The following is a 26,904-nucleotide window of genomic DNA, read 5'->3' as shown; positions in this document are numbered from 1 at the left end:
GACTGTACTGTAGCGCAACTTATTGCTAACAAGCTAGTCGAGAAAGAATAGGCGTAATACAGTAAGCGTACAGTAAGGGCGCCCATCAGCGACGGCTCCTCCGGTCCTGCGGGCGGCGCTCAAGAGCGAATATTTGGAAAATTTGGCTGGAGGAGGAATCGAAAAGCCTCAAGACATCAACCAGTAGGCAGAAGGACAGCAAACACGAGCACCAGGCAAGGCAAATTCCTTCCAGTACTTACCTCCTCAAGTGTTTCGCTTGCAGGTTTAATACTACTCATCATCGATGGGTGTCCTCTTATAGTAACGAGAAGTAAGAATGAAATGTTGTCACAGATAGCCATGTTATTAAAACCTTAAAGGGGCAGTGATTGACTTGATGCTTTTGACGCTGTAAACAGAATGACAGTCGCACTTAATGACGTCATTTCTTACGTAATGTTTTGACCAGAGCGATATTGGTCAAATATGCGTTTACTGTGAAAATGTGTTGAAGAGAATAACATCCTTGTTTGTTGAAGTTTGTTATCGCCAGCCCCCCACCCATGCCATGATTTGCCACGCAGGTGTCGAGATTGATTTGAAGTGACTAGGCATTTTCGGAACGACTATTTTACTAGTGATGCTTTTTCCAACTATTTGGACTATTTTGACGACGAAGAAGTCAGGAGTGGATTTCTAGAACAGATAAACGTTATGTGGGGTCAATTAAAGTCAAAGTCATTAAATGGTAGCAAGTATGACTCGCAGTCATTGAACTTAAATTTGTATGTGTTAACCACCTCTTTAGTTAAGTCCATTTTTTTTCTTTTACTTTCACTTTGATTTCCTCAAAAACATATATATATATATATATATATATATATATATATATATATATATATATATATATATATATATATATATATTCAGTTGAATTGTACAAGTTATTGGCCACATTAATGGTGAAAAGGGTTTTGAAATCTCATTAAAAACTCATTTTTAACATGGGCGTGTGGACCTTTTATAGCCACACTAACGTTGCTTCTAATGGCAGATCTCCTGACGAGATGGTTGCTGGGATCATGATGATGGGGTGGTTGCTGAGATCATGAGCTAAAGTTCATCTGTCCAACACAGAGCACCCACTATGTCTGTTCATTGCCTCCTGCGCTGCACCATCAGGTAACTGAGTGTGTTGGCCTACAGCTGTTGAACATGGGGGGAAAAAACAAAAAAAAACATACAAAACCTTAAATGGGGGTCAAGTAAAAAAAAAAGTCCTTTTACAAGAATAGTCTCTACGCAGCCCCTCTAATCTTAAAATGACATTCTGAATAATATTGCATTTGTGGAAAAAGAATCAGTAATGGGGCAGAGCAGAATATTTTACTGTTATTGTACCGCACATTTATTTGACTGATGCCCACGTTAATGAGGATAAACAGTATGACTAATGGATAGATGGATGATTGAGCATTGTTGACTTTCATTGGTCTTTACTACATCACAAAGTAAAAGACAATGTTGCTAAGGCAAGCACTTTCCCCAGATGATTTTCATACAGTATCTTATTCTTAAGTACTGTACCACTTGTATAAATTACACAAGAATGGGAAATTTGGATGGTGTTAAAGAGAAAAAAAAACATTTGATGCCCAATAAATGTAACGTGTGTTCAGTGGCTGTATGCTATTTGTTAGGGAAAATCATGGTCTGTCCAGGTTTTGTTTTTGTTGTTTTATTTTTTTCTAGGCTGGAAAGAAAGTATGTTGCCACACATTTATTCCTGCGGCGAGCCTTGTCTGGAGTTGATGCTGTCAATGCTCTAAGACCATTTTACTTTGCTGTGCATCCTGACTTCTTTGGTCAATATCCCAGGGAACGGGTAAGTCACTCATACAGTACAATCATTAACAATTCTTAGTTTCCATGGTGAGTTGCTTGATAGATTTATGTGCCTCTGTATATAAAGTATAATCTTGATGATGAAAGGTAGTGATTCTCCTAGTTTTTCTTGAGATTCACCTCTTTGGAGGGAAAAAAAAAACAAGACCCCACTATGCAATGGAAAACATGTACCAAAAAGAGTTGTTCACTTTCTCACTGAACAAAAATAAAACATTGTCATGTTATTTTACAGTAAACAGTTTGGAAACACCTTCAAATTGAAATGATTTCCAAATATTGACTGACACTGTGTTTGTAAAATGTATTTATGGGTTGGATGTGATTTATAGGAAGTGAATGAAAATTCCTTGAAGAGGTTAAATGGCTATTTAGAAAATCTCCTGAAACCTGGCTCACGTTCAGTTCAGCCAATGAAGCTCACCTTTTACGTGAGAGACACAAAGGACATGCAGCAAGAGCTCCTAACCTCAGGTAAATTTTTCATACAGTAACGTCAACCACAATATCCATGCATTGTGTTGCTATGGAAGCTTTAAACACTCTTACTTGATTTAAGGGTTCCGTTCCGTGAGCTTTGTCTTGCATACCAACGATGTCCTGAGCACAGTGACGAATGTGTTAAAGTCCTGCAGTCTGCCCATGGAACACATGGAGGAACTTAAAGCTGTTGCTAAATCTTCTCCAAGTCCAGCTGAAGCCACCATTCCTTTCTACAGACCCATCAAGTGGGATAAGAGCTACTATACCTTCACCGGCTTCAGGGACCCTGAGGATGAGCTGCAACAAGCCAGAAGAGTCGAGCCTACTCTCAAGTTAGTAAGACCCGTGTAATTTATTCATTTATTGGCTTGTACACACATAGTAGAGTTTGTCTAGTGGAGTCTGTCTGGACCCTTCAAACTAAAACAGTCATCTATTCCCCTCATGTGCAAATCCATACAGTTTATTACCTGATTATGAAACACTGGATCCTTGACAGGAAATTCATTTCATGATGTATTTATGGGAACTTGCATAATGATTGCAGTTCACAGCTCACAGAGATTACAAAGAGAGATTCATTATTTAGGAGTTTAAATATAATGATCTAATTCATCTCATTTTGATTTCACCTAAAAAAAATTCTGTGAAAAACCCTCAATCAATCAATCAATCAATCAATCAATCAATCAATCAATCAATCAAACTTACCTACTGGAAGCCAATAAAGCGCTCTAGTGATAACTGTGACCATTGGATGGCAGTGTTTCCACACTTACAACACAGGTATTACCTACATGCAATTCAAAGTAAGGAATGAAAATCAATCTTTCATATGATACCACCCATATTTACATCGACATAGCACTCAATATTGTGCACACAATATCAGCCTGGAAAGATGAGTGAAAATGCTAAATATACTGGCCCTCTAAAGGGTTCATTTTCCGAAAAAGCTTGTCACTAAAAGAGTTAAAAGGTAAATATGCACTTCTTCATTTTCATGTCTACCTTCTGCTGCTGAACCTGCTCTTCCACCCACATCAGGAGCATATCAGGTTAAAACAAACACAATGCCACCCAATCAATGTCCACTTCAACCGGTCTAGTCAGCGTACAGAAAGCATAAAGTTAGAGATTAAAAATTAGATCAACGCAATTAAAAAAAAACAAAATGCTTTAACTCCGAGCAATAAATTGATCGCAATTCATTTGCGAATCTGACACCCCTAAATTTAACATGAATTTAAACATAAACGTATGCTCTCTTTTTTTTGCAGCATGTGGCTTCAAAACAATGAGTCGGAGGCTACAAAGAAGCACACTGATAGTCTTCCTCGGAGAGAAGAGCTCAAACGGTTAAAGAAGGAACTGTGCCACAAATTTGGGCTGGCTGACATCAGGTACACCCATCATTTACTCCTTCCGTATAACCCCAGGAAACAAACACTAAAGACCTTTGAATTGATACAAAAACTTAAATAAGGAAGTGTGAAATATTCCACTTGACCTTGACTTAACATTATGTATGTAGTTTTCCACATACAAGTACAAGTATTCAGGTTACTGTTAAAAATCTGTATTTTCAACAAAGTGGCATTTTTTTTAAAGATCATTATTCTTATCAGCCTGCGATTGGCTGGCAACCAGTCCAGTGTGTCTCCCGCCTACAGCCCATAGATGCCTGGGATTGGCACCAGCAAACCAGACATGGATATTCTTTTCGCCATTTGTGCAAACCTGGCAACTTACGGCAAACTATAATGTGTAGAGTGCATCATAGCATTGAAATTGCTGTTACATCAAATCTGTAAGGTACTTTTTGACAAGAAATTGTAAACGGCAGCAACCAAAGTGAATTTTCATACATGGATGCGACAACAATAAAAAACTGGATGAGTCACTGCCACGATTACCTTTTCTTATTGAGCTTTTGGGTTACAGGAAGCCGTGTCGTTTTTCTTTCTGAAAAGCACGGAGCAAAAGTATTTGTGGTGTTTTGAGGGTTGGAAAGTTGTAATGGATGCCACATCAATTCAGGTTAAGACAGAATGAATGTGCAGCAGACCACAGCAAGCAGAGCTTGTGGTGCCCAGTAACATGAGGTCCAATGTGCAGGTGGCAACGCAGTTGGGGGGTGGCCCACAGGTGCGCACAGCTTCAGAGTCTCAATCGACTAGGTGTGCAGAATCCAGAGGCCATGCTCAACCTCCAAGGTAAAAAAAAATAAATAAATAAATCCGCTGATTATGGCAGTTCAAACATCAGCCAAAAATAATCAGCCAATTGGCTGATGATTGCCGCTTATTTGTTTGGTTGAAAAAACAAATCAAATACTGAAGCGCAAAATAAACTAAGCATGAATGTGTTAAATATATCAATGACCTCATAACTTCATTAATTGCTCCGTGCAATGCATTCTGTGAAGTTTAAGGAAAGTGGATATGTTGTTTTTAACAATATATTCACTGTTGATCCCTGCTATTCGCTGAGAATAGGTACCAGGCCGGCCCGTGAATAGTGAAAATCTGCAAATATTTTGCATCTGTTGAAATGCATTGAGAGGAAACAAAAGCCTATTTTATTCATTAATCGAAATTCAAATTAATCAGCCGAATAATTGAAAATTGATACAGTATTGATTTTTTTTTTCGCCAAAAATTGTCAGTGGTCTAAAATATTGTCGACGTCAGTTGAGCCAACTACACAATGTTAGTTCCTTCTCCATTTTCTACACGCTGACGTCCCAGGCTGTGACTTGAATATCTTTTGCTGCCCATGTGAATAGTGTGACAGCAACAAAAAGCTGTTGACTGCAACCTTCTACTCAAACTGTCCCAAATGATTCATTTGGGTGCATTGGGCTGGGGTGATATTGTGACCAATTTTGTATGTTTATTTTTTATAGGGCAAGCATTTATTTTTGCAACAATGAAATGAGCCTCAAATGTTTTATATACAATACGTATATGTGCTACACGGTACAGTTAATCAGCCTGCATTCTACTAAACTATGAAATGTAAAACTATCATGGTGCTGTAGAATCTTTTCATATTTAGGAAGTTCAGTTACTTATGGATTTTTTGTATCCTGTTATTTACGAGACAAATCAACTTTTTGCAGTCGTTGTGCTAATGTTCTCTAATTTTGAAATATTGCTTTAGCGCCCTCTGTCTTGTTACCAAGGCACTGCGTTGAAATGAGGGGACGAGCTTCATTGACTCGAAACTTACGCCTTGTCGATATTTTTGCTTCCATTTTGTGGCATCTACAGAAACGCAGTACTTTTATGCGATGTCTTTGAAACGGTGCCATTCAAAAGCTATTTCCGTGTGCCGGCTAATCACGGAAGCATATCTGCTTGTATCCTCCAGGTCACGCCGTTGTGTTTGCAGATCAATCAGGGATGAACGCCTCCGGCCAGGTTACGCTGGGAACTACGGACGTTCACCATCAGTGGACCAAAGTAATGTACTTCCATCTCCTCTGAGGCATGTCGGGATCTCCCCTTTGTGCTCACTTGCTTGACTTGTGTGCCTCCCAGCTGTTTGAGCAACTTCCCGCCTTCGGCGTCCTGCAGCAGCAGACTGAGTGGCTCAAGGAGAGGATCAGTCTTCTCCTGGGTGGGACTCGGGTGGTTCACGCCGAGAGGCTGGGACCGGTGGAGCCCATCACAGAGCTCTACTCCATCCTTAACACCTTCCATAACAACCTGATATCCCAGAGGCTTTGTCTACACCCCAGAAGCCTTGAGGGGCTCAACATGATATTGCAGAAGTACACGGTCTCATTTGCCTGCTCACTTTATTTGGGACTTTCCCCACGAAGATGTGACTTTTTTTTTGTTAACATTCACAGAGGCCACTCTAGTCCGAGTCTTCATGAAATGGGCCACTTCATCATACCTACCAACTGTGACCCGGCTAAGCTGCAGGCTTTCCTCCAGAGCCACGCACCCAATGCCAGACAGCGTACTCAACGTAAAAAAGCGTGAGTCACATACATCCGCTTGACCAAAAAATGCAGTTGTTTCCTCCGCCTGTTTCATATGTCACATAAATAGAGCAGAAATCCCTTTCGTTCATTGGATCTTGTCAATGGCAAACCTTTGTGTGTGTGCAGGCTGCAAGCAGAAGAGGAAGCCTTGATGAAGATGTGTCTCCAGAGTCTTTCTCTTCAAGCCCTTTCCAAGGAGCCCAGCGTGACCTCGAAACAGATGATTCTTTGCTGCAAGAGGTTGTTGGAGCAGCGTTCGCCCCTCATGCTGGGCCTCCATATTTGTGTTTCTCATTTCTACTCAGTCACGCAGGACGGTGACCTTTGTATCCCTTGGGACTGGAAAGGTTGACCCCGAGGAAGTTTGGTCAGTACACTATGTATCTTTTGCGGTTCAGTTTGTACCAGGTAAAAAAATATTTTCTAGCAGTTTATTCATGTCAACTTACAGTACATCTGTTGGTATGCATAACAATTGTTATTGTTAAACGGTCAGTCAGCTCACTATGACTTGAACGAATGATGAATCACTTAGGAACAGATGTTTAATAAATGATTAATCATTTAATAAAGAAGCACTTTATTTTTTTGCTGAAGATGACCACATCCAGGTTGGGAAATATGATGGCTTGACCACTCATCTATTGATGGCTGTGTTCAAGTGGGATCAGTCAAGTTCTTGTAAATTCAATTTGAGTTAGCTCAGTTGTTATATTTTTTACTCATGTTACACATGATTCAATCCTTTTACAATTATTTGCACACATGTGGCAGTGAATTGTTCCTTGTATCCTGCACGTGTTTTTGTGGAATTTTGTATCCAAGCGAATAAAAGTGCCATTTTCAACTTATCTATTGTTTGGGACTAACCTGTGACTCGTTGTCTCACTGATTCATCCGCCAATTCTAACGTCAAATCTGGATTATTCAGTCAGGGCCTTTTGCTTTTGAACTGTAGGGGGTTCCTCCCACCTGCGGTCTCTTCTGAAGGTTTCTGATTTTCCCCAAATTGGGGTTTTTGAGTTTTTCCTTCCCCTTCTGGGAGCTTTGACAGGGGGATTCTGTTGTGTATCTTACACCGAAAAGATGTCTGTATGACTTCTTTTATCAAAAGTCTCAACATGACCTCTTTTCACCTGTGAAGCCCATTCAGACTTCAGTGATTCAGGGCTATACAAATAAAATTGGATTGAACATGGATTTGTCGAAATAAATGTTAGTGCTCTGGTAGTTGCGGCATGTCTTCCTCATGGTCAAGATGTTGAAGGTTTCAATCTTGGCTCTAGCCTAACAAGTAACTTGATTAGAAAACCATGAAAGATCAAATGGTTCTTCAATGTCAAGAGTAGAGATGCCAAAAAACAGATTGATAGTGATCAATTGATTAATGTCCTAGTGTAGTACATTAGTGTATTAGTGTAGTAGTAGTGTTGTAGTGTCATTGGGTCTACAGAAAAGTGCTGTATAAAAGTGATGAACTACATCTAGTCTGCTAAAGAAAATGACTTGAGCCACTTTTCCCTTAAATGTATTTCAATCCTTTGATCTTGCCACAATAGTGCAATGTATATAAATGCAGGGGTTTTCTCCCAAGTTTTTGGAGTGATTAAAATTGAGTGGGAGGAAACAGGAGTAAGTGGAGAAATTCCACAGAGGCACAGGAATAACATGCAAACTCCCCACACAGGAAGGCTGGAGGCGTGAGCAAACCCATGACCTCTGAAGTGTAATGCTGACCTGTCAATCTGTCACTGTGATTCCTTGTACTATAGGCCCACTCTTTCATTCCAGATAAATTATGCTGAGATCATCATCATTACATCAGTATTATGTAATTACGTATATTATTTATGCCATTTTTCTTGGGTGCTCCATTAACTTTTCTAATTCAAAAGCATGTTAAATGTATATTGCATCAATAAAGGTGAGGGAACACCATTTGAGACACCTGTCTTATCAAAAGAGTTTTGATTTTAATCCACCAAACTGAGTGTAAATTGAGGCAATTAATGAACCCAGTCTTGCAACATGGAGACAGACAAAGTAGCACATGATATAGTAGATAAACATTTATTTTGTGATTCAGGCCAACAGGCAAAATGAAATACAAAATAGAACAAAGTCCACGGGTTTCAGTTCCTGATCACTTCCCACATCCGTCAGCGGTCAGATTTGCATTTGATACAGCTCCTGTTGCTGAGGCAAGATGCATAATAAATATCAAGGATCCTCAGAGTGCGTGCGTCTGTGGTCAAATGGGGCCGGGTGAGTTCCGGAGACTCATTTCCGCTGGACTTGTGTGAACGGCGTGGGAAGCTGGATGGGTTGAATGGGTTTCTTGCGGGAATCCGGAGACACCCTCTGGACCGCCGTGGGCAGCAGCTGGTTGCGTTTGATGATCTGCAAGGCCAGCTGAGTATTCCCTGAAGACGGGGACACAGGTGGTGAGTTCGAAGACCTCACTTGTATTTTTAAACAAACGGGTTTGGCCTCAACATACAGACTGTCATAATCTCAACATGGTATGTATTCATGCACATCTATGGACAGCCACTATCAAAGGTATTTCATAATAAAGCAGAGTAAACTAAGATTCCAAAATGACAACCAAACACTAATAACAAAATAAATACATTTATGGTAACTGGCAAATGATAAACATAAAATGTGGTTGGCTTTTGCTTTATTTTGTAAAGCATTTTTGTGTGCACTTTATTACATTCGCAATTTCTTTTTCATTTTAGTTTGAGTTGGTTGCTTTTCATTACTATAATAACAGAGATTAAAACAGCCTATGGTAAAGGTCGCTATTTGAAGCCAGGGGCTACCACTACTGGCACCAGGCAACTTGACCCATGGACCACATGAGTAGTCCACACGCCTGAAGCAATTATGGGAGGTTTTGACCTCTTAGGAAATATGTAGAAGTGATTATTTGAAAATGTGAACACGGACAGAGATTGATCAAAATGGTGTTGCATATTGATAATCATTTCTTTCCCGATTACTGAGAAATCATTGACATGACCTTTGTCTTAAAATACATCATCATTTAGTTTTAATAAGAGTAATACAATTAAAAGTCATTTGAGCACATTTGCGACTTCAGAAGGGTGTAAGGAAACAGTAGCCCCAGCTGTCAGCTTCAAAAGGTTGAACTTGAGGCAAAGCTACACTGTAAATGAATTGTGGCACCTTGGCAGGTGCAAAGCAAAATATTTGCGTGTCCCTTGGAAACACACAAAGATGATAATGAAACAAATTTTTCTTTGAATGCCAGGCTGCTGACAGCGACGACTGTTTTAACATACAGCCAAAAGCAGTCAACCTGTTTGATGAGCAAAGGCGGCCACTGACCATTCTGTAGCTCCAAGTAGACTCCCAACAAGATGGCCTCGGGTGGAATCTCTTTAGTGTTCACCATTGAAGCAGCCTGAGAAACAACAAATGACATCAAGTGGAATACTGAAAGAACAAAGAATAGCCATGCAATGCTGTTCTTGAAAAGAAAAGGGCAAGTAAATATATTTTGAAAAATAGTCTTTTTAAGAAGCATTACACATCTTTCAAATGACGGTACCTGCTGAAGGCACTTGCGGGCTTTGTCATACTCGCTTCGTAAGCAGTATGCGCTGCCCAGGTTGAAGAGCATCATGGCCCGAGCAGAGGTCACACTGCTCGGATAACAAAGTGGGGTCTGCTTTCCTGCTGCAAACACACAAGCAAAACATTTGTTTGTACAATATATGTACAATATAGCAGAAACTTAAGCCACTTTTTATCATTCAAAGTATGAGGATTTGCTAGAATTTCTGCATTTGTTTGGGCAAAGGATGGAATAAAATCACACTTACTAGATTCAACAGGCTCATCTCCTTTATCGGAACCTGCTGAGAAAATCAAGATTCGGCGCTTATCAGAAATATCTTGAGCAATTGGAAAAGCAAAATTAGGCCTCAGTGTATGTTTAGACTTCATCCCAAATTTAACTGAAAACATTATGCCAAAACATGTCAGGTTTAGAATACTGAAAAAATGAGATCAACCAATATCCATCATTATTAAAAAAAAAAAAACCTAATCATTAAACTGAAACAATCCTAAAAATCACACGTGAAAAGCAGCACACCTGGGTCTTGCTCACTGGCCAGCACCCCAATCGACACATCCACGACATTCTCTGGGTTGAGGTGCGCGATGGCATCGGAAATCCTGTCCAACGAAATGAGCGCCTCGGCCGCGTAGAGGTGACCGAGGAACCTGAAGGCAGCAGAGACGCGGGGGGAGGGTCGAATGATTCCAATCACGGGCTCGGTCCGGGTATTGGCCTTTGAATTGAAATACTTTGACGGAACTTACTTGAGAGACCCTGACACCTTGCTTTGATGGAGCAGCTTCTCAGCGTGGTTTAAAGCCATCAGGTTGTCTCCTAGTGCTAGGGCCACATAGGCACTGCACGCCAAAATGGAGCACCTACACATCAAATGTGACGTTGTTACTGCATTTGCTCGCTCGGCAGTTGGAAGGTAAAGTGATGACAGACGGTGGAGTTACCTGAGGTTTTCCACTTCCTGTTTTCTGAGCGGAGACGAAGGCGCCGCAGAGAGTAACCTGTCGGCCTCCTGACCTTTCCCACTGCAAAACGGATGATGTCCGTCAAACCGAAAGAGAGAAGCGACATGCATACAGCGGGACTGATGACACACATCACAGACTTCACTGTCTTCTACTGAAATGATCCCACGTTCTGCAAATCTCCATGGCTATTAAGCAAAAGTACAAATGATGGGATCATTCATCCTCCAAATTCTAAATTATTCATAATTTATAACATGTTTTTGCTTCTTAATCTAAAAAAGTCAGTCTCTTCTAGTTGTAGGGCTCCTACAGGATAGTTGTAGGATAACGCTCATGGCTATAAAACTCATGTAGCCCATGAGATCAAAGTTAACCATCCGTGTTCTCAAATAAAGGTGATAGATGACATTTGGAAATATACCATCACAATATACCGGTATTCTTGATGGTGCTTGCTTTCTTTGTGCCAGTGGGGTGAACTTAAAGAAAAATTCCATTTGTGTTGGGATAAAACAGCAGACACTTACTATACACTTGCTGCACATAGTAAAAAATAAATCTACAACAATATGTGGTGTGTATGCATCTTAGTAACACTTAGCAACTGCCATATTTGTGTTTTATTTATACATTTTGCAGACCTGCAGGCATCACTGTTCTCGCTGCCACTTTCGGTGCTTCCCGACTGACTTGAGCTCTTGGAGCTGTTCTCAGTCTTGGCGTCCTGCTGTTGGTGTTCAGGCAGCAGCAGCAGAGAGTTCCTCAGGCAGATGGCAGCAAACTCCATACTGGCTACTGGGATGGCTGCGGATTGGCCCTCACTGCCAAGCAGACCACACAGATATTTAGACAAATCAGAGAGCTCACCTAAGAACATTTTGTTTAAGTCACATTTGTAATACCTCTTGCTTTACCGTCGTATTCGATGAAAGATGAACTAGTGAGCTAGAGTACTAACCTGTAAATAGTGTTCTGCATGGACTGGGATGCCAGCACAATTTTGCGATGATACCCCTGTCCTACAATTGACTGAACAATGCCTTTTTTACAAGGTAAACCTTTGCTCTCCTGTTCCGCACCCTGCAAGCAAACAGTAGCAACAACCCTTATTATGAAGCAAATACACCTGACCATCATCACAATGCAGAAGGGTCTTAAGGATATATTCCGTGTTATCCGTATTCAATCTGATCCTACACAGAAAATCAAAAACCATACATCAATTCCTTACAAATATTTACATTTTGAAACGGTACCAAAAAAACGGCTGCACAACGTAACAGTTTCGTTGACTACATAGATACTTAAACCTAAAGGGATTAATGGAAATTTGATTGGCATACCCCTTTATTAGCTGAGATGCAACACTCGGCAAGCCGCAGCCACAGTCGAGGGTTCGAATGGTAAACCTGGACAGCCTCCATCAGACACTCGAAGGCCGCAAGGGGCCTGCCAATGTGCAGCAGCTGGATGCCACAGTTATACAGAAGCTCATAGCGTTTATTTGCTAGGAGAGCACACATGGGGATACCCGTGAACTTCTTAGCTAGAAAGTGGAAAAGCAGAAGACAGGTTAATAAAGATCCTCTTATCACTGTTACATGCGCAATCACTGACCAACGTGCTCTAAATGTAAACGACTCAGAGGACTGCGCAACAAATTAATTTTTTAGGAAAATCTTGCGATGATTTTGGCGGATGCGAAAAGCAAATCAAAACATTTTATTCATTAACTGTCAAGCACTGCAATAAAGTCTCCATTGCAAAAAGGGGTAGTTTTCTCCGAGCAAACTGAAAGTTCGCCACATATGCCACTTTCATGCTCCATAAATACACCAATTGAAGCATCGTGTCTCACCTTGCCCATTGCCGCCATCGCCGAGCTTTGCACAGGTGTGGTCATTTTCTTGTAATGCTTTCTTGAAGTAGAAAATGCCTAGGTTATGTTTCCCCATTGCAAAGTGAATGCAGCCAAGATTGTTCCAGAACATACACCGCACACATTCACCTGCGTGGGACGAGGAACAAATCAAAGGGCAGTTACTAGGTAAGAACAAGAAAACCAGATTCGCCCCAGTCATGCAAAAGCAGTTCTGGTGCAGTCCCAGTCACCTGTCTTGATGGGGCCGGGATGCTCTGCTATGTTGGAACTGTTGAGCAACTTCACTGCCTTCCTGTAGTTTCCTCTCAGATATTCAAAGTTGCTCTTAAGAAATAGTGATGGTGCAGACTGACATGGAACAATAAGAAGGTTCATTTACTTTTTGTTAAGGTCAAACACTAAAGAAATGGGTTAAAATCAACATGGAAAAGCACGAAAGGGGTTCCTCGGATTACGGCAACATTTCATTACTGCAGTGCAGAGAAAACCTGAATTTGTAAGCTAAAAAAAACATAACCTAAAACAGCAGTACAGTCATAATTACAAGAAATGTGTATTTTTCAAATATATCACTAATGGATTAAAAAAAAAAAATGCACCGAGGACCGCCAATCACATGTGTTTTCAGTGTTTAGAAAGATCATCATTTTGTGTCATAATCTATCCAAAGGGGGAAAAAGTGGGAAATGTGCAAAAAAATATGAATGCTAAATCCTTTCAGATCTGCAAATCAACAGATAAACAGACCATTGAAAAATGTTTTTTTTTAATCAACTCATGTTTCCAAACACAATGTGAAACACATACCCGTCCAACTTTGCAAAAAAATATCAATAAATGTTCTGAATTCAGAAAGTACACTTTGTGTCGATTCTTTTTCTCACTTTCATTCGCACCGAAATAATGCTTTGGGCAACTGGTGGCCGCGACAACCCTGCCTCCATGGGAGGGGGGGAGAAAAAAAAAAAAATCCCCCTTAAAATCTCTCAAAAACACATACGATATATTGCCTAAGAAAACTCGAGGGAAATGTGGAAAAAAACATGGAAAATACTACAATAAATTTCCTGAAAAGTCAGGTTGCACCAACGATACTCATAATGTGAAACATTTACACATGTAAAAAGAAGCATGTACTTTCGAAGATTTTTTAACACTATTTTGCTTATGTTCACCCCCACCCCGATGATGGTCATGGAACTCAAAAACCTAAGCCTTTTTAGCCACACTGCTTTGTGATTTCCACGAAAAATGAGGAGGCAATGGGGGTCGTTTAAGATTATGATAAAATTGTGTGAATAATATGTGCGGGTGCTGAAACTAAATGAGGGGTTCCACGGTATAGTCATTATACATAAATAAACAAAACAACTCATTCTAAACCAGGGGTCTTCAATTTTGGTCCTCAAAAGTTGGTCTCCTGAATGTTTTGTATCTCCCAGCTACAACACACTTGATTCAAATGATCAGACAGTCAGCGTGTTCTGCAGAAGCGGGATAATCTTGATCATTTGAATCAGGTATCTTGTAATGGAGGAACAGATAAGCAGGCCTTAACAACCACGATTGAAGACTCCCTATTCTTGACCATGAAAATAGAGTGATTTCAACACTATTGCGACATCACAAACAGGTATCCACAGGCTAATGAGAGAAGCCGAAAGAAACTCACATTTCCTGCCGTGTTCATCACCGACTTGATCTCCCTTTTACAGGCTTTGGATGATTTCATCTGTATGTAGGCTCTTACTTTGTACTATAAAGGGAGAGTAGGAGTCATTATGGAGGTGAAAGCAGAGACGCTCATCTGGTCTAGACTTTGAAGCCTACCTGGTGCATTTTTGATTTAGCAGCCTCAATCATGGCTGAGAATTCGGCCTTCTGGTTTCCACTATCTTTGTTGTTCTGGGGGAAAAAAATGCTGCTAAAATCTTGCGGTATATTTTGACAGCACCCAGAGCTCAACTCAGTCAAAGACAAAACAAGAGATTGTCAGTTAAAGTCATAGCCTCTGCCTTCTCACTATTGATGTTTTCCCAGGCTTTTCTGATGGCTGTTGTCAATGGTTGCTTGTACATGAAGTATACGAGTATTAACTGATGGAATTTTTTGTGCATGGCCATTCGTCTGTATTTATTTAGCTTGCCTTGTGAATTGCCGAGTTGATTTCTTTGAATGGCCTTCGCATCTGAGTTCAGTCGTAATTTGAAAAACTATGAAAAGATGACTTTTAATCTGGAAACTGTACCTCTCCTTTGCCGTTCTTGTTGCCTCCTTGTACCGATAGCTTATCCAACACAGCCAACAGGTGGAGGGCCTTCTCTGGCTGGAACGTCAGCAGGTATAGATCCACCAGCAGGAAACACACCGCCTGAGCAAACTTCTCTTCAAGGACAAATAACACAATGATTCCATGCCAAACTGGAAGGCCGCATTAAAAAGCAAGAGTCACTAACATGAAACATGAAAATGCAATGTCATTTCACCAAAACATACCAAACGGTTCCAGAAACTGATAGAGCTTCTCTCCGATGGAAATAGCTTCGGAGTATTGCCGCATATGATAGTGGATAATGGCTTGATTGTAGTACAACAAACTATTTTCAACATCATCCAACCCTTCAACATCATCGGTAGCTGTGTGAACCTGAATAATTGCCAGATAATAATAATTGTAATTTAAAATGAACAACTTAAAGTAAAAGGAGCTGGAGAAATATACGCCACATTCACTTGTCTTACCTGGGTCTTCATTGCCATTAGGCTTTGCTTAAGGTTTCCCGTAGTAGTCTGACCACTTCTGTAAAACTCAACAATAGCTTTATTTAAAGCGATTTTGTAGTCCTCTTTATTCAATTCTTGCAGAGCTTCAAGGTGCCTCAAAGACTCGTCGTATTTTCCAGCCTGTGAATACAGTTTAGGCGTGATTATCTACATTGTTCTGACGGCGTGAGGAATATTATTATGCCAGTTTACATTTACATTGCTTGATAACCAGTGGGGAAATAGGACAGCTGATGGTTTATGGAATACTAAAGACCTCAACTATCAATATCATCAACACGGCTTAGCCCCATCATGATTATATGTGAAGAGTAGCAGATGTGGTTATGCTTATGAATGGTTTATCCCTATTTTTTCCCCAAATATTTATGGAGTTTATTTTATCCAAAGCATTAATAATGTGTGTCTATTATGCACATATGTCCACTGCTTACAGCATGGCCCAATCTTTACTCCCCACAAATAGCTAGGGTTCCCTGTAACAGTACATTAATATGAACACTCACCACAAATGACTGATATGCACTGGCTGCTATTTCCTTCTCCTGGTCTGTCATTCCAGGTGACGATGACTTGTCGTGCTTAGCATCGTTTTGCTCTGATAATAAAGAATGTTTGTGAAAGAACAACATAATAGTTACTCACCCATTAACAGTCATACGAACGTGTACTTTAATCGGTTTTCATTTATTCAAATCCTCCCAAAACAACTTGAAACAGCTTTGAAACTGCAATGCTTACTGTCATTAGTTTTTAAGGGGGGGATGGGGGGGGGAATCAATCAAAAAATGTAAAATGCCCACCTCTATTAGTTTCTTCTGTACTGGGGGGGGGGGGGGGGGGGGGGGGGTACTTCTCATTGATTTGAATGTGGTGCAACATTACTTGCTTGTTTTCATTTAAATAAATGAAGAACATACTTTTGGATATGTGGATATTCGGTTTTACAAACAGGGTTATGCAAAATAATCATAAGCATCATCACCATCATCATGATAATTAAGCAAGAAATGTACGCATGTAGAAACCCGCGTTTGTCAAGTGACTTGGGGCGCGTTCAATGACCAGTCATTGAGTAGGGCATCCCAAACATCCTTAGAAATACTCGTTCATGCACCAATCAGCATTGGCTGATAAGTGAGCAGATTGCAGGGGGTGCTTGGGAAATGTTCATATTATATTCGGGCAGGTAGTGTCACTGCAATTATTCCTAAAAACATTTAGTAGGTCAGTAGGCGAAGCTGAAATCTCACGAGTTGCAGAACTGCTACGTAGCTAAACAGCGTTGTATAATAACAAATCGTATGTTTTAAAAACGTAACATTGGCTGTAACATGCACAGAATGTTGATAACCACAGGACTGACAAATTGCATTGAAGTCCATCTTTTCAAGGGTGATATCCAAGTTGAAATACTGATTCGACTCTTCTGACTTGCTAACTGGCTAACGTTAACCAATGCCCTTACCTGCGTTTTCTGCCATGTTTTGACCTTTCCGACTTCAGATGGAGATGCTCAGTCGAGACGGGAGAGGAAATGAATGGTGGATTAAGTTGATTTGCGAAAACGCGCTAAATGATAATAATAATAATGATAATGTTAAGGGGCCAGTGAATTTAGCGCTCAAGCCACACAAAAAAATCTGTTGAGTTTTATATTCTTCTTTGTGGGTATGCGACAGGGAGTAACTCAGGCGTAAGATTAAGGCAGCGCCCTCTCTGGATTGTCGTTAAATTACAAAAAGAGCCTTGGTAAAAACAAGAAATATTTGCAGGAGTTTATCGCCGTCCACATTTATAAATAATTTAGCAGTGGCTTTAAAGCGAATGTTGAGTCGCAAAAGAATCAAACGTTATTCACTGTGACATTTACGGCACACTACCTTTACTGCTCCACCTCACTTTCAATGCGCATCATCTGTTAGCTCTTCAAGCCCTATCGGACTTCGCAGATCGCCAAATATTTAAAATCTCCATAGTTCACCACTTCAACAACTAATTGCGCAACTAATTTAAATGGGGGAATTTTATTTACATTTATTTAACAACATTTAAATAGCAGCAGGACATAGCCTACCCATATCTCACTCAAAGTCGCATATTCACAAATAGATCAAGCTATAAGATTGACTTGGTTGTTTCATTAGCAAATAAATATTTGCCACCTTAACAGGTGCATGGGCATGCTGTTTCAGGCATGTCCAAACCCAGTCCTTGAGGGCCACTAGTCTGCATGTTTTTGATGGTTTTCGTGGTCCAATGAAGCTGATTCTTATGATCAGGATCATGATAAGGGTTCCATTAAGTTTGCTGATGAGCTGACCATTTGAATCAGCTCTGTTGGGAGGACGTAAACCTTAAAAACATGCAGGATAGCGGCCCTCAAGGTCCAGATTTGGACATGCCTGCACTATGGAGACTCAACAATTTCTGTTCAGGCATTTAATCATTAGAATGCCTTTTATCATTAAAGGTTCAAGCAACAGATCAAGAATTTTCTTAATATTTCCTATGCTCCCCCACCAGTGTACACGCGGCATTTCATCAAACATTGTGTGAGGGGAATTTGAATTAAGCAGCAAGAAGCAGTGCTGTCGACAGAATACGATGTCACAGTTGCTTCAGAGCGATGGCTCGATGGATGCACGGGGGCAATGTGAGAAAAGTAAATAGCAAAATTGCAGGATAAATTGTAACATTTTTTGCTGAAAGTATTGTCAAATGAGATCAAAACAAAACCCTTTCAAGCCTGTTAGAATCAAGTTTATTATTTTATGGCATGATGGTCAGACAGCAGAGGAATCAGTCAAGCATCACAGAATGTTTTGACTTGCTCACTCATAATGTGTTTGGAAGTGAAGACATGAATTGTAACTTTTCAAAGTTGCTGTAACTATATACCCATGAATAAACCATTGTGAGTTAGCTGACACCTGTGGTTGTTGGTGGTTTTCAGGGAGGAGAAAGAGACACCACAAAACATCACGGAACAGTCAGAGATGGATAAGTTCAACACAGTTCTGAAAATTGCCAACAAACAGACTCATCTTGGGTTTGGTTTAGTTTCCTTGCTGACCGCTGGAGGAGAGCAAATCTTCTCCTCTGTGCTTTTCAGGTGTCCCTGCAATGAGTTGAACTTCTTGTACGGTATGGTCTTCCTACTGGTACCTGCATTGGCTCTGCTGCTGCTTGCTTATATCTTAAGTAAAAAGATGTGGAAGATGATGACAGGGTTTTGCCAACGTGGGACCAATTCATCTTTTTGGAAGAGGATGTCTCACTGTCTGAAGATAATCTTTCAGATCAGCACAACAGCCCCGGTAGCACCATCCAGTTGGATTGCCGTGGCTCTGCTAAATGGGAGCTACTTTGAGTGCGCAATGACAGGTGTCAACGTGAGTGATTACAGTGAGCATCTCTGCGGAGGTGCTACTTCTCCGATCGAGTGTCGAAAGGAACTCCACAAGTTCCCTTGTGGAGGCGGCAACAATGTCAATGACAGACAAGCTGCCCTGCTGACCCTCAGGGCTCACTCACAGGTCGGTTTTCACGCACTGTAGTTCAAATCAATGCTCAGCATCAAATGCTAGCAGAATATGTCTAACAGCTCCAAGGCTTGAAATAAAAGGTTTTGCATCACAGTTTGCGACGTAAATTTTGGACTAAACCGAGGAACAAATGCTCATCGGCAAACCCAAACGGTTTTTGAACGACAGTTAATTTGTGCTCTAGGGTGCCAGGTTTTGTTAGAATTGATTTATTCCATACAGAACAAAAGGGTTTGTAGATAGCTTGGTGAAAAATAAGTGTGCATTTTCTCTAAGGCTGCATGTTCAATTGGCCGCACATTTTTTTTCAGTTTTACATACATGAGTTTGTTTATTTGAAGAGCGCCAACATGCCAAGCAAGCACAATAATATAATGAAAGCAGGCTGCCACCAACATGCTACGTGGGCAAACTTCAAAATAAACACACCAAATAATACATGGAAGTCAATGCAAAAGTCTTTGCAGTGTTTGATTTTTCAGTTTTTCCTCAGAGAGTTGATTGTGTTTCGATTAGCTTGACTCATTGTCGCGACTCCTTTATTCCAAAACATTGTCATGGCATTACATCGATACCAACAACAACACATGGCCGTTAAAGAATCATATTCAACTGCTGATCAAGGAAGCGAAGAATCCGCTAGTCAGTTATGTAATCATTGTATGATACAGCAGACACGAATCTCAACTAAATGCTAACATGAGGACGATACATATGGTGCATTCAAATACAGTCGAACATTTCAAACTCAGACAGAAAAAGGAATTTGCTGTACAGTGTTCCCTCACCAATTCTTGCTTCACTTTTTGTTACCTCGGTGCTTTGTTTTGTTTTCAAAAATATGACGACCGTCATGTATTGATAATAATGTAGATGTTGTGTTTACAGCACTTTACAACACTGCTTTACAGTAGTGCCTACCCTCTGTATTGCAAGAAGACTCCCACGCTCAGTCTAATGTGGTGTCTGAACCAGTCTAACAGCGTGTTAATCTTTGCTCTTGTTCGGCTGCAAATTAGGGCACTTTTATTTGAAAGTAAACCAATGTTCATCATTCTACATCGACTGAATGGAAGGGAAACGCTTCAAACGGTGTGTGTATGGCAACTGAGTGAGCCAAAATAAAAATATTTCAAGCCTTGCAGCTCAGTTTCATTTTCAGTTTCATCTCGTTCTATAGTACATATTGTGTCTCAATGATTACAGATCCTTGGGTGGCTGTTGATTGCCTCAGTCATGTTGTCCAACCTTTTGTTGACCTGTTTGGCTCGGTGTACCTCACCCGTCAGCTACCTGCAGCTAAAGTTCTGGAGGGTTTATTCTCAGGAGGAGACCAACCTCATGGACTCTTACACCATGAAACATGCCAAAGAACTAGCAGAAAGAAACCTGGCAAGTTTCTTCAAACAGACGATGCCCGAAAATGTCATCACGCCCTCCAACAAAGATTGGGAGAAAGTCTCCATGCTTTACAAGTTCAGCACTAAAGACCACTACTACAGCACATTACACAAGTATGTGGAGAGTGGGATGATGCAAATGGCCTCACTTAAATCAGCTGAGTCACCTGGAGACAATCCTGCTGTTCTTAATTTTGTGGATGAGGGTGGGCTGGGGTTATAAGGATGGCTGTCAACTGACCAGTGTGTCCTAGATTTACATTTGCCAAATTACTGGGTATGTTTGGAAAACGCTCGTCTGTAATGCAATTTTATTGCATTATTTATACACATCTTTAAGAAGTCATCGCTTTTGAAAGAACTGAAAGACATTTATTTGGAGCCTCAGTGGTTTCAAATAGGAAATGGAAACAACCCATCACTTCCTGTTTGTTTGTAAATGGCAGAATTCAACTCTGCCTTGTGTATCCAATGTGTGGAGGGTGGAATTTTCAGGAGTAAAATAATGGCATCCAAATCAGATGGAGAAAAACATCGACATAGTACATTGTTCAAATGCCTTTAAAAAACAGCCCAATAATACATTTGTGTGAGCTGATATTGAATTTGAAATTCTTTGTGGCATCACTGGCATAAGTCTAATGAGTGTTTGTGCCCATGGAGGGATATACTGTAGCACTTGTAGATAATGCATTTCTTGTGTATTGCTGGTATTTCACATTAGCAGCCTTTTACAAGCCACTTAATCTGAGTAGTCATTTGTGTGGCTAGCTTGGAACAGACAAAGCACTGAGAGGATGTGACTTAGTCTTCATTCTGCTGAGCTGCTGATGATGACTGCCTGCGTTGCAGTAACAATGGTATGTTCTGTATGGAAACATTCAATAGAAAAAGTGGTGACATTCTGCATGATTTCTTGCTTGCGAGTTTTTCTTCCCCTCTCCTCTTGCATGCCTTTCCCAAATATATGATATATGATGAACTTGTAAAGTTGAGTTACGTTAGCATGCAACGTTGCATGCATGATATCATGTGACTGAACCAGACTGTTTTACTCGAAGGCGGAATAACACAAAGAATGAGATGAACTAGATAGAATAGAAAATTGGGCTAGTTGGACTGAATGGTTTCAATGTGTTAACGTTTAGATACGATCAGGACATTACAGTAAGAGAGATGCTACACTTCCAAGTCTGCATTACTACCAAAACAGTCAGAGACTTGGGGTGGGAATTCACAAAACTGGCTTTACAGGATTTTCATGGCCCAGTTGCAGCTGAAGCATACAAGCAAAAACAGACAAAGGAAAGTGGCATTCATTTGTAACATACAGTTACAAGCCTCTCTTTTACTGTTAGCTGTTTTGTGACTTCCCTTAGGATAAAGAGTAGATTTGGTGAATGAAAGAGCAATGAGTGGGTACCCGAGGGACAGAGGGAGGAGTCTGAAGGGAAGCGCATAAACCAAAGGGAGGGGCACTGTTTTTGTCTTCAGCTGTAATAAGGCAAGTCCCAGCAAAGGTCTACTGCTCGACGGTCCAATTTTTCAGTCTGCTGTCGCTTGTTTTCTGCTTTATTACTTGTGGAGCGCATCTAATTCCTACACTGCTACCATGGATAAATTCCAGACGGTCCTTCGTTTCTTCATGAACCAGAAAGCCACAATTGGCTACAGTTTTATGGCTCTCCTGACGATAGGCGGGGAGCGAGTCTTCTCCATGGTCTCCTTTCAATGTCCCTGCAACCATGACCAGAACTTTGCCTACGGGATCACATTTCTGCTTGGACCTGCGGCTGTACTCCTGGTTTTGGGTCTGTTCTTCAGCGCCAGGTTGTGGAGACTCTACACCGGATGCTGCCTCAATCCCATGAAGCTTTGTCCCCGTGGAAGATGCTTGGGATGCTTCAGGGTGTTGATGAGTATTTTTACAGGGGCTTGTGTGGCTCCTATAATGTGGCTCTCTGTGGCACTGCTCAATGGGACATTTTATGAGTGTGCCGTCAGCGGTCTTGATGAAAACCTGGTGGTGGATCTGTTCTGTAAAAACAAGACCATGAAGTGTCGGGAGGAGCTTGCCCGAGTTCCCTGTGGCAGGTCCAAGTTATCTGAGGAGGAGCGCATGGATCTGCTGCTGATGTTCAGGGCCCAGTCTCAGGTAAGGGAATTTTGTGAATTCTTCGCCTAATATTCAGGCATCATCTATAATGTGTAGTATGTGCTTATTACATTTTTCATGGTACTGGAGCTGTTCTACAGAAACAAGCCTCGACCTGTAACTAGTTTGCTCACGTTACGCGTGCCGATATTTTCTCTGCAGCTTTCTAACGAACAATCTGTTCTCTGGAATGGGACGAGAGGCGGGGTACACCTTGGACTGATCACCGTGCAGACATAAACCTCAAACAGTCGCACTGTAATTTACACTTAAAGAATGCACTGTACATGTTTATGACCTGTGTGAGAATTAGTGAATCAACACAGACACAATGATAACACCCAAACACACGATACAGAATCAAACCCAGACCCTTCTTGCTGCGGCGCACCATGGTCAATCACTGGGCAATAGTGATGGTCAACCTTAGCATATATTTGTTTGACAGTTTATTGACATTTACCGAAGTGTGCATCTGGCAAGGTAGAGAAAACATTTTTAACAAACTTGTTCAAACATATCACAAGAATGTTTGAACGTACTGTATTTGTAAATGCTGGCAGCCCTCAAGGACCAGTTTTTACACCCCTGACTTACAGTAAATAGTGGGTTGATGGCTGATGGAACACAGGTGAGCAGCTGGTGCCCCCCTCCCCCTTCCCCCCAACACAAGGGGGAGACAGCGCAGAACAACACAATTCGTCCTAAAGTCCATTTTAACATACTTGAAAATGTGTTTGAAAGTAATTAATGGCATATTTTATAACTTTTTCCATATATAAGGTGCACCGGATTATAAGGCGCACCTTCAATTAATGACATATTTTAAAACTTTTCCAATCACAATATGGTAATACTCAAAGTAATAACAATAATAATTCAAATAATAACTCCAAACTCTCAATAGCATAATAACTCAATGTCAATATGACCAACCTTGTTCAACTGTAAACACACAAAAGAAGCTTACTTTATCAGTTCATTCCCCATCTACGAATTCCAATCTCAATATTGATCCATATATAAGGCGCACCATCAGCTTTTTAAAAAAATGAAGGCTTTTAGGTGCGCCTTATAGTGTGAAAAATACGTTACCTTAATATGCTCAAACATACCTGAAAATAAGATTAAATGTACTTAAATATGTTCAAATAAACTTGTGAAGATGCTGGAATGAGTTTGCGAGTCAAAAAAATGTTGACTCCACATTGGAAAGTCCATACGTCTGTATATATAGTAGTATACTGTTATTTGAATGTCATTGTAATTGGCAAATTTGTTTGAACGTGCTTGCAAGTGCGTTCAAAAATATTTTCAGAGGCTAAAAGCAGAACATTTGCTCCCATAATATCACAGAGTGTTGATGAGCATACCTTGCAGCATAGAGAATTCTATGGTTTTAGCATTTTGCCTAAAATGTGTTCACATTCAACATCCTTGAAAATTTGTTCAAACAAGGTTGCCAGTCAAAATGTTTACTTAACAATGCAATGATGAACAACCAAAAAAGATATTTTTATCTTGCTTTCTCTGACGTCATGATTCTGCTAACTCATCAACAAGGGGGAATGTTATTGTTATTATTTTCATTTGTGCAGATTCTGGGCTGGTGCATCATCATCATCGCTGCCACATTTGGGCTTCTTGGCACGTGCTACACTAACTGCCGGTCCAAAGTTAGCTTCCTGCAGCTCACCTTCTGGAAACGCTACATGGAGAAAGAAAAGGAGCAGTTTGATGCCTATGCTCTGGAGTACGCCTCCAGACTTGCTGAAAGAAATCTACAAAGTTTCTTTGAGAACAAGGATCCAGAGCCGTTCCCTTTCCCCAACCACAAGGCTTGGGAGCAAATCTCTGCACTTTACACTTTCTCAAGGAGTGAACAGTACTACAGTACCCTGCAACGTTATGTGGAGAGAATAGACAGGGACTTTGCACCAGAGAAGAGACCTGTCATGGACTTGGAGCATGGAATTGAAATGAAATAAAGACTCTTTGGGGGTGAAACTGAGAAGACCGTTAGAGAACAATTGAAGGGCTTCACCACTTTGTTTACCTACCTTGTCGCTGATAATGCCATCTACCGCATTATTCTACAAAATCCATTCTTTCATCTGCACATTTATTATAATTAACATTCAAAAACTTAACAAGCTGCAAATAATATTCACTGACTGACCGACAACACTGTGGATTTGGCATTTTCATTACTTAGTCCAAGTTTGGATATTTAAACTGTCAATGTAAAAACTAAGTTTTTGTCATCAACATGCTTGTAGTATTTAAAGTAGTTGAACATATTTTGGTACAAATGTGCAACTGAATGTGAATGCAGATAAATGTTTCTTCTTTAGCTGAATTTTTGTTCTTGGCTTTCCAGAGTTGTAAAATGTAAAAATCGTATTTAAAACCCAGCTTCTGAAACTTGAGAAATGCTGGTATTGTTAGGAACTGTTATCGCGCCATCGTGTTAAAATTGGCATTTGCATTGAAATAAAGTTCGTGTTCATTTTTTACAGAGAGGACAAATGTCAAATATATTTAGAAATATTTCACCGGAACGTTGTTTTACATTTTGACTCCTTTATCCCATATTATTGCCATCACATCAGCTCTTTACCACCAACAGGCCGCCATTAAAGAATCCTGTTCAATCGTGATTGAGGACACTACAAAAACACTCGTCAGTTACACTGCCATTGAACATAGCACAACATGAGAAAAAAGATGGATGATGCATTTGTATTTCAAATACAGAATGGAAAGAAAAGACCATTGAGACATTAACCCTTAATAACTAAAATTGTGATATTATTAATGGTCAGTAATGTCATAGTATTATTGGTTGATTAAAAAAACATAGCTTCAGGTCTCTCTTGCTCCACAAAATTAGAAAATTGCTCCTCATATAAAGTCAATGATTCACAAAACTGCTCAGCAAAATAATTAAAAACATTTCGAGCCTTATACGGATATATCCAGTAGACTGCTTGGATGATTACATTTCCTTGCACTTCAAATGTAGCTTTTCTGTCACGTATGACCCCCCTTCAAAGAAAAGAACAACAACACAATATTAGCACAACCATTGGTGAACAGCACCATGCTTTAATCACCGTATTATTGAATTTTCTTAAGGTCTTCAAACATGAAGCTTTCATGATCATATTGTTATCGCTACTGGTTAAAAATATTCCTTCCAGTAACATAATAAAGAAACAACAAAGAGTAAAACGTTTGTGAAAATAAAGAACAGACCAGTTCATATAATTTCACTTAGGTTAGGTCCGCCGTTTTTTTTCTTTTCTTCTTATTCAAGAATCAGAAACGAGAATCGTTTGGAATCAAATTTAAAAAATCCAAATCTGAGTCTTACTTTAAGTGGGGGCCTTCTAACACCTTACTTAAAGGGAGCGTGTGTAATTCTTCGCATGAGCCTGTGGGAGTTTAAGATGCATTATGGTAAATGCTGCAATAAACACTCCTCCTCCTTCTGTCCATAGCTTTAACAGAGGAGGAGTGCCACCCCCTGTGTAATATAATTTCATGATAACTAGACCTACGATTATGTTTAAAACATACTGTTGGTCATTAAGAACACATTTATTTGCAAGATTTTTAAATTTATAATAATTTGATTTAATCATTTTAATGAAAACGGTCTATATCTTACACAATGGCACTTTAAGGCTTCATAGAAAGCAAAAGACAGGGTAATACTGCTCAACAAACAAACAAGTTGACTTGTGAACTATTTATTTGTTGAAAGAATTTATTGTTACCTATTGAAAGACTTTATTCATGCCAACGTTTTTTTTTTTAATGTCTTTAGTTTACATTACACCGTTTGTTGCACTTTACATGAAGCGTCTAATAAAGTCAGATCATGTATTTTATGCCTTATTTTTTCCTTTTTACTGACAGTAATATTTTAAGAGCTAGGACTTATGCTGCATACTGGGTAAATTTTTGTTAGCCCATCCCTTTTTCACACTGCACACACTTTCATAAGTATGTAAATTCACTATTTAATTGGCAGATTTACTCTAAAAATACTATACAAAACATTTGGAATAACACCTTATAAAAATTACATTCTTCGCCAGTTACTTGGGTGTGGAGTTTATTGAGGTTGAACATTTCATGGGACTCAAAATGTCATGGATTGGGTGGATGAAACAGGGTACTCG

At 40.1% G+C, this 26,904-nt stretch overlaps 4 protein-coding genes across 5 annotated transcripts; 3 read left to right on the top strand and 1 right to left on the bottom strand.

Moving 5' to 3' along the window:
• Positions 1-145: 145 nt before the first annotated feature.
• On the top strand, positions 146-7,218 carry tcaim (T cell activation inhibitor, mitochondrial). The gene is made up of 11 exons (XM_088410501.1): positions 146-215; positions 1,037-1,164; positions 1,735-1,867; positions 2,220-2,361; positions 2,447-2,702; positions 3,651-3,773; positions 4,489-4,586; positions 5,746-5,837; positions 5,916-6,148; positions 6,230-6,361; positions 6,494-7,218. Exons 2-11 carry the CDS (start codon positions 1,130-1,132, stop codon positions 6,717-6,719), a joined length of 1,470 nt encoding a protein of 489 aa, XP_088266627.1. The 5' UTR covers positions 146-215; positions 1,037-1,129; the 3' UTR covers positions 6,720-7,218.
• Positions 7,219-8,418: 1,200 nt separating this feature from the next.
• On the bottom strand, positions 8,419-17,260 carry cnot10 (CCR4-NOT transcription complex, subunit 10). 2 transcript variants are annotated; one of them, XM_088411966.1, is made up of 19 exons: positions 17,080-17,260; positions 16,118-16,209; positions 15,570-15,731; positions 15,324-15,474; positions 15,076-15,212; positions 14,658-14,732; positions 14,500-14,583; positions 13,058-13,175; positions 12,804-12,953; positions 12,289-12,491; positions 11,904-12,025; positions 11,587-11,766; positions 10,922-11,002; positions 10,727-10,840; positions 10,497-10,627; positions 10,222-10,257; positions 9,948-10,075; positions 9,725-9,800; positions 8,419-8,790 (listed from the first exon to the last, which is right to left on the bottom strand). In XM_088411966.1, exons 1-19 carry the CDS (start codon positions 17,093-17,095, stop codon positions 8,648-8,650), a joined length of 2,199 nt encoding a protein of 732 aa, XP_088268092.1. In that variant the 5' UTR covers positions 17,096-17,260; the 3' UTR covers positions 8,419-8,647. The 2 variants fall into 2 exon arrangements, with proteins under 2 accessions (XP_088268092.1, XP_088268093.1); XM_088411967.1 differs by having other exon boundaries at positions 10,222-10,254.
• Positions 17,261-18,610: 1,350 nt separating this feature from the next.
• Positions 18,611-20,782, top strand: calhm6 (calcium homeostasis modulator family member 6). Its single transcript, XM_088411858.1, has 2 exons — positions 18,611-19,150; positions 20,366-20,782. Exons 1-2 carry the CDS (start codon positions 18,611-18,613, stop codon positions 20,780-20,782), a joined length of 957 nt encoding a protein of 318 aa, XP_088267984.1.
• Positions 20,783-21,875: 1,093 nt separating this feature from the next.
• On the top strand, positions 21,876-26,605 carry LOC148425653 (calcium homeostasis modulator protein 5-like). Its single transcript, XM_088411859.1, has 2 exons — positions 21,876-22,714; positions 24,313-26,605. Exons 1-2 carry the CDS (start codon positions 22,172-22,174, stop codon positions 24,700-24,702), a joined length of 933 nt encoding a protein of 310 aa, XP_088267985.1. The 5' UTR covers positions 21,876-22,171; the 3' UTR covers positions 24,703-26,605.
• The last annotated feature ends 299 nt before the right edge of the window (positions 26,606-26,904 follow it).

Source organism: Hippichthys cyanospilos, chromosome 3 (assembly GCF_059441005.1).
Source record: "Hippichthys cyanospilos isolate Australia breed blue-spotted pipefish chromosome 3, RoL_Hcya_1.0, whole genome shotgun sequence".
In the NCBI taxonomy this organism is placed as follows: domain Eukaryota; kingdom Metazoa; phylum Chordata; class Actinopteri; order Syngnathiformes; family Syngnathidae; genus Hippichthys; species Hippichthys cyanospilos.
The sequence above is the reverse complement of the archived record's forward strand: the minus strand, read 5'-3'. Positions and strand labels throughout refer to the sequence as shown.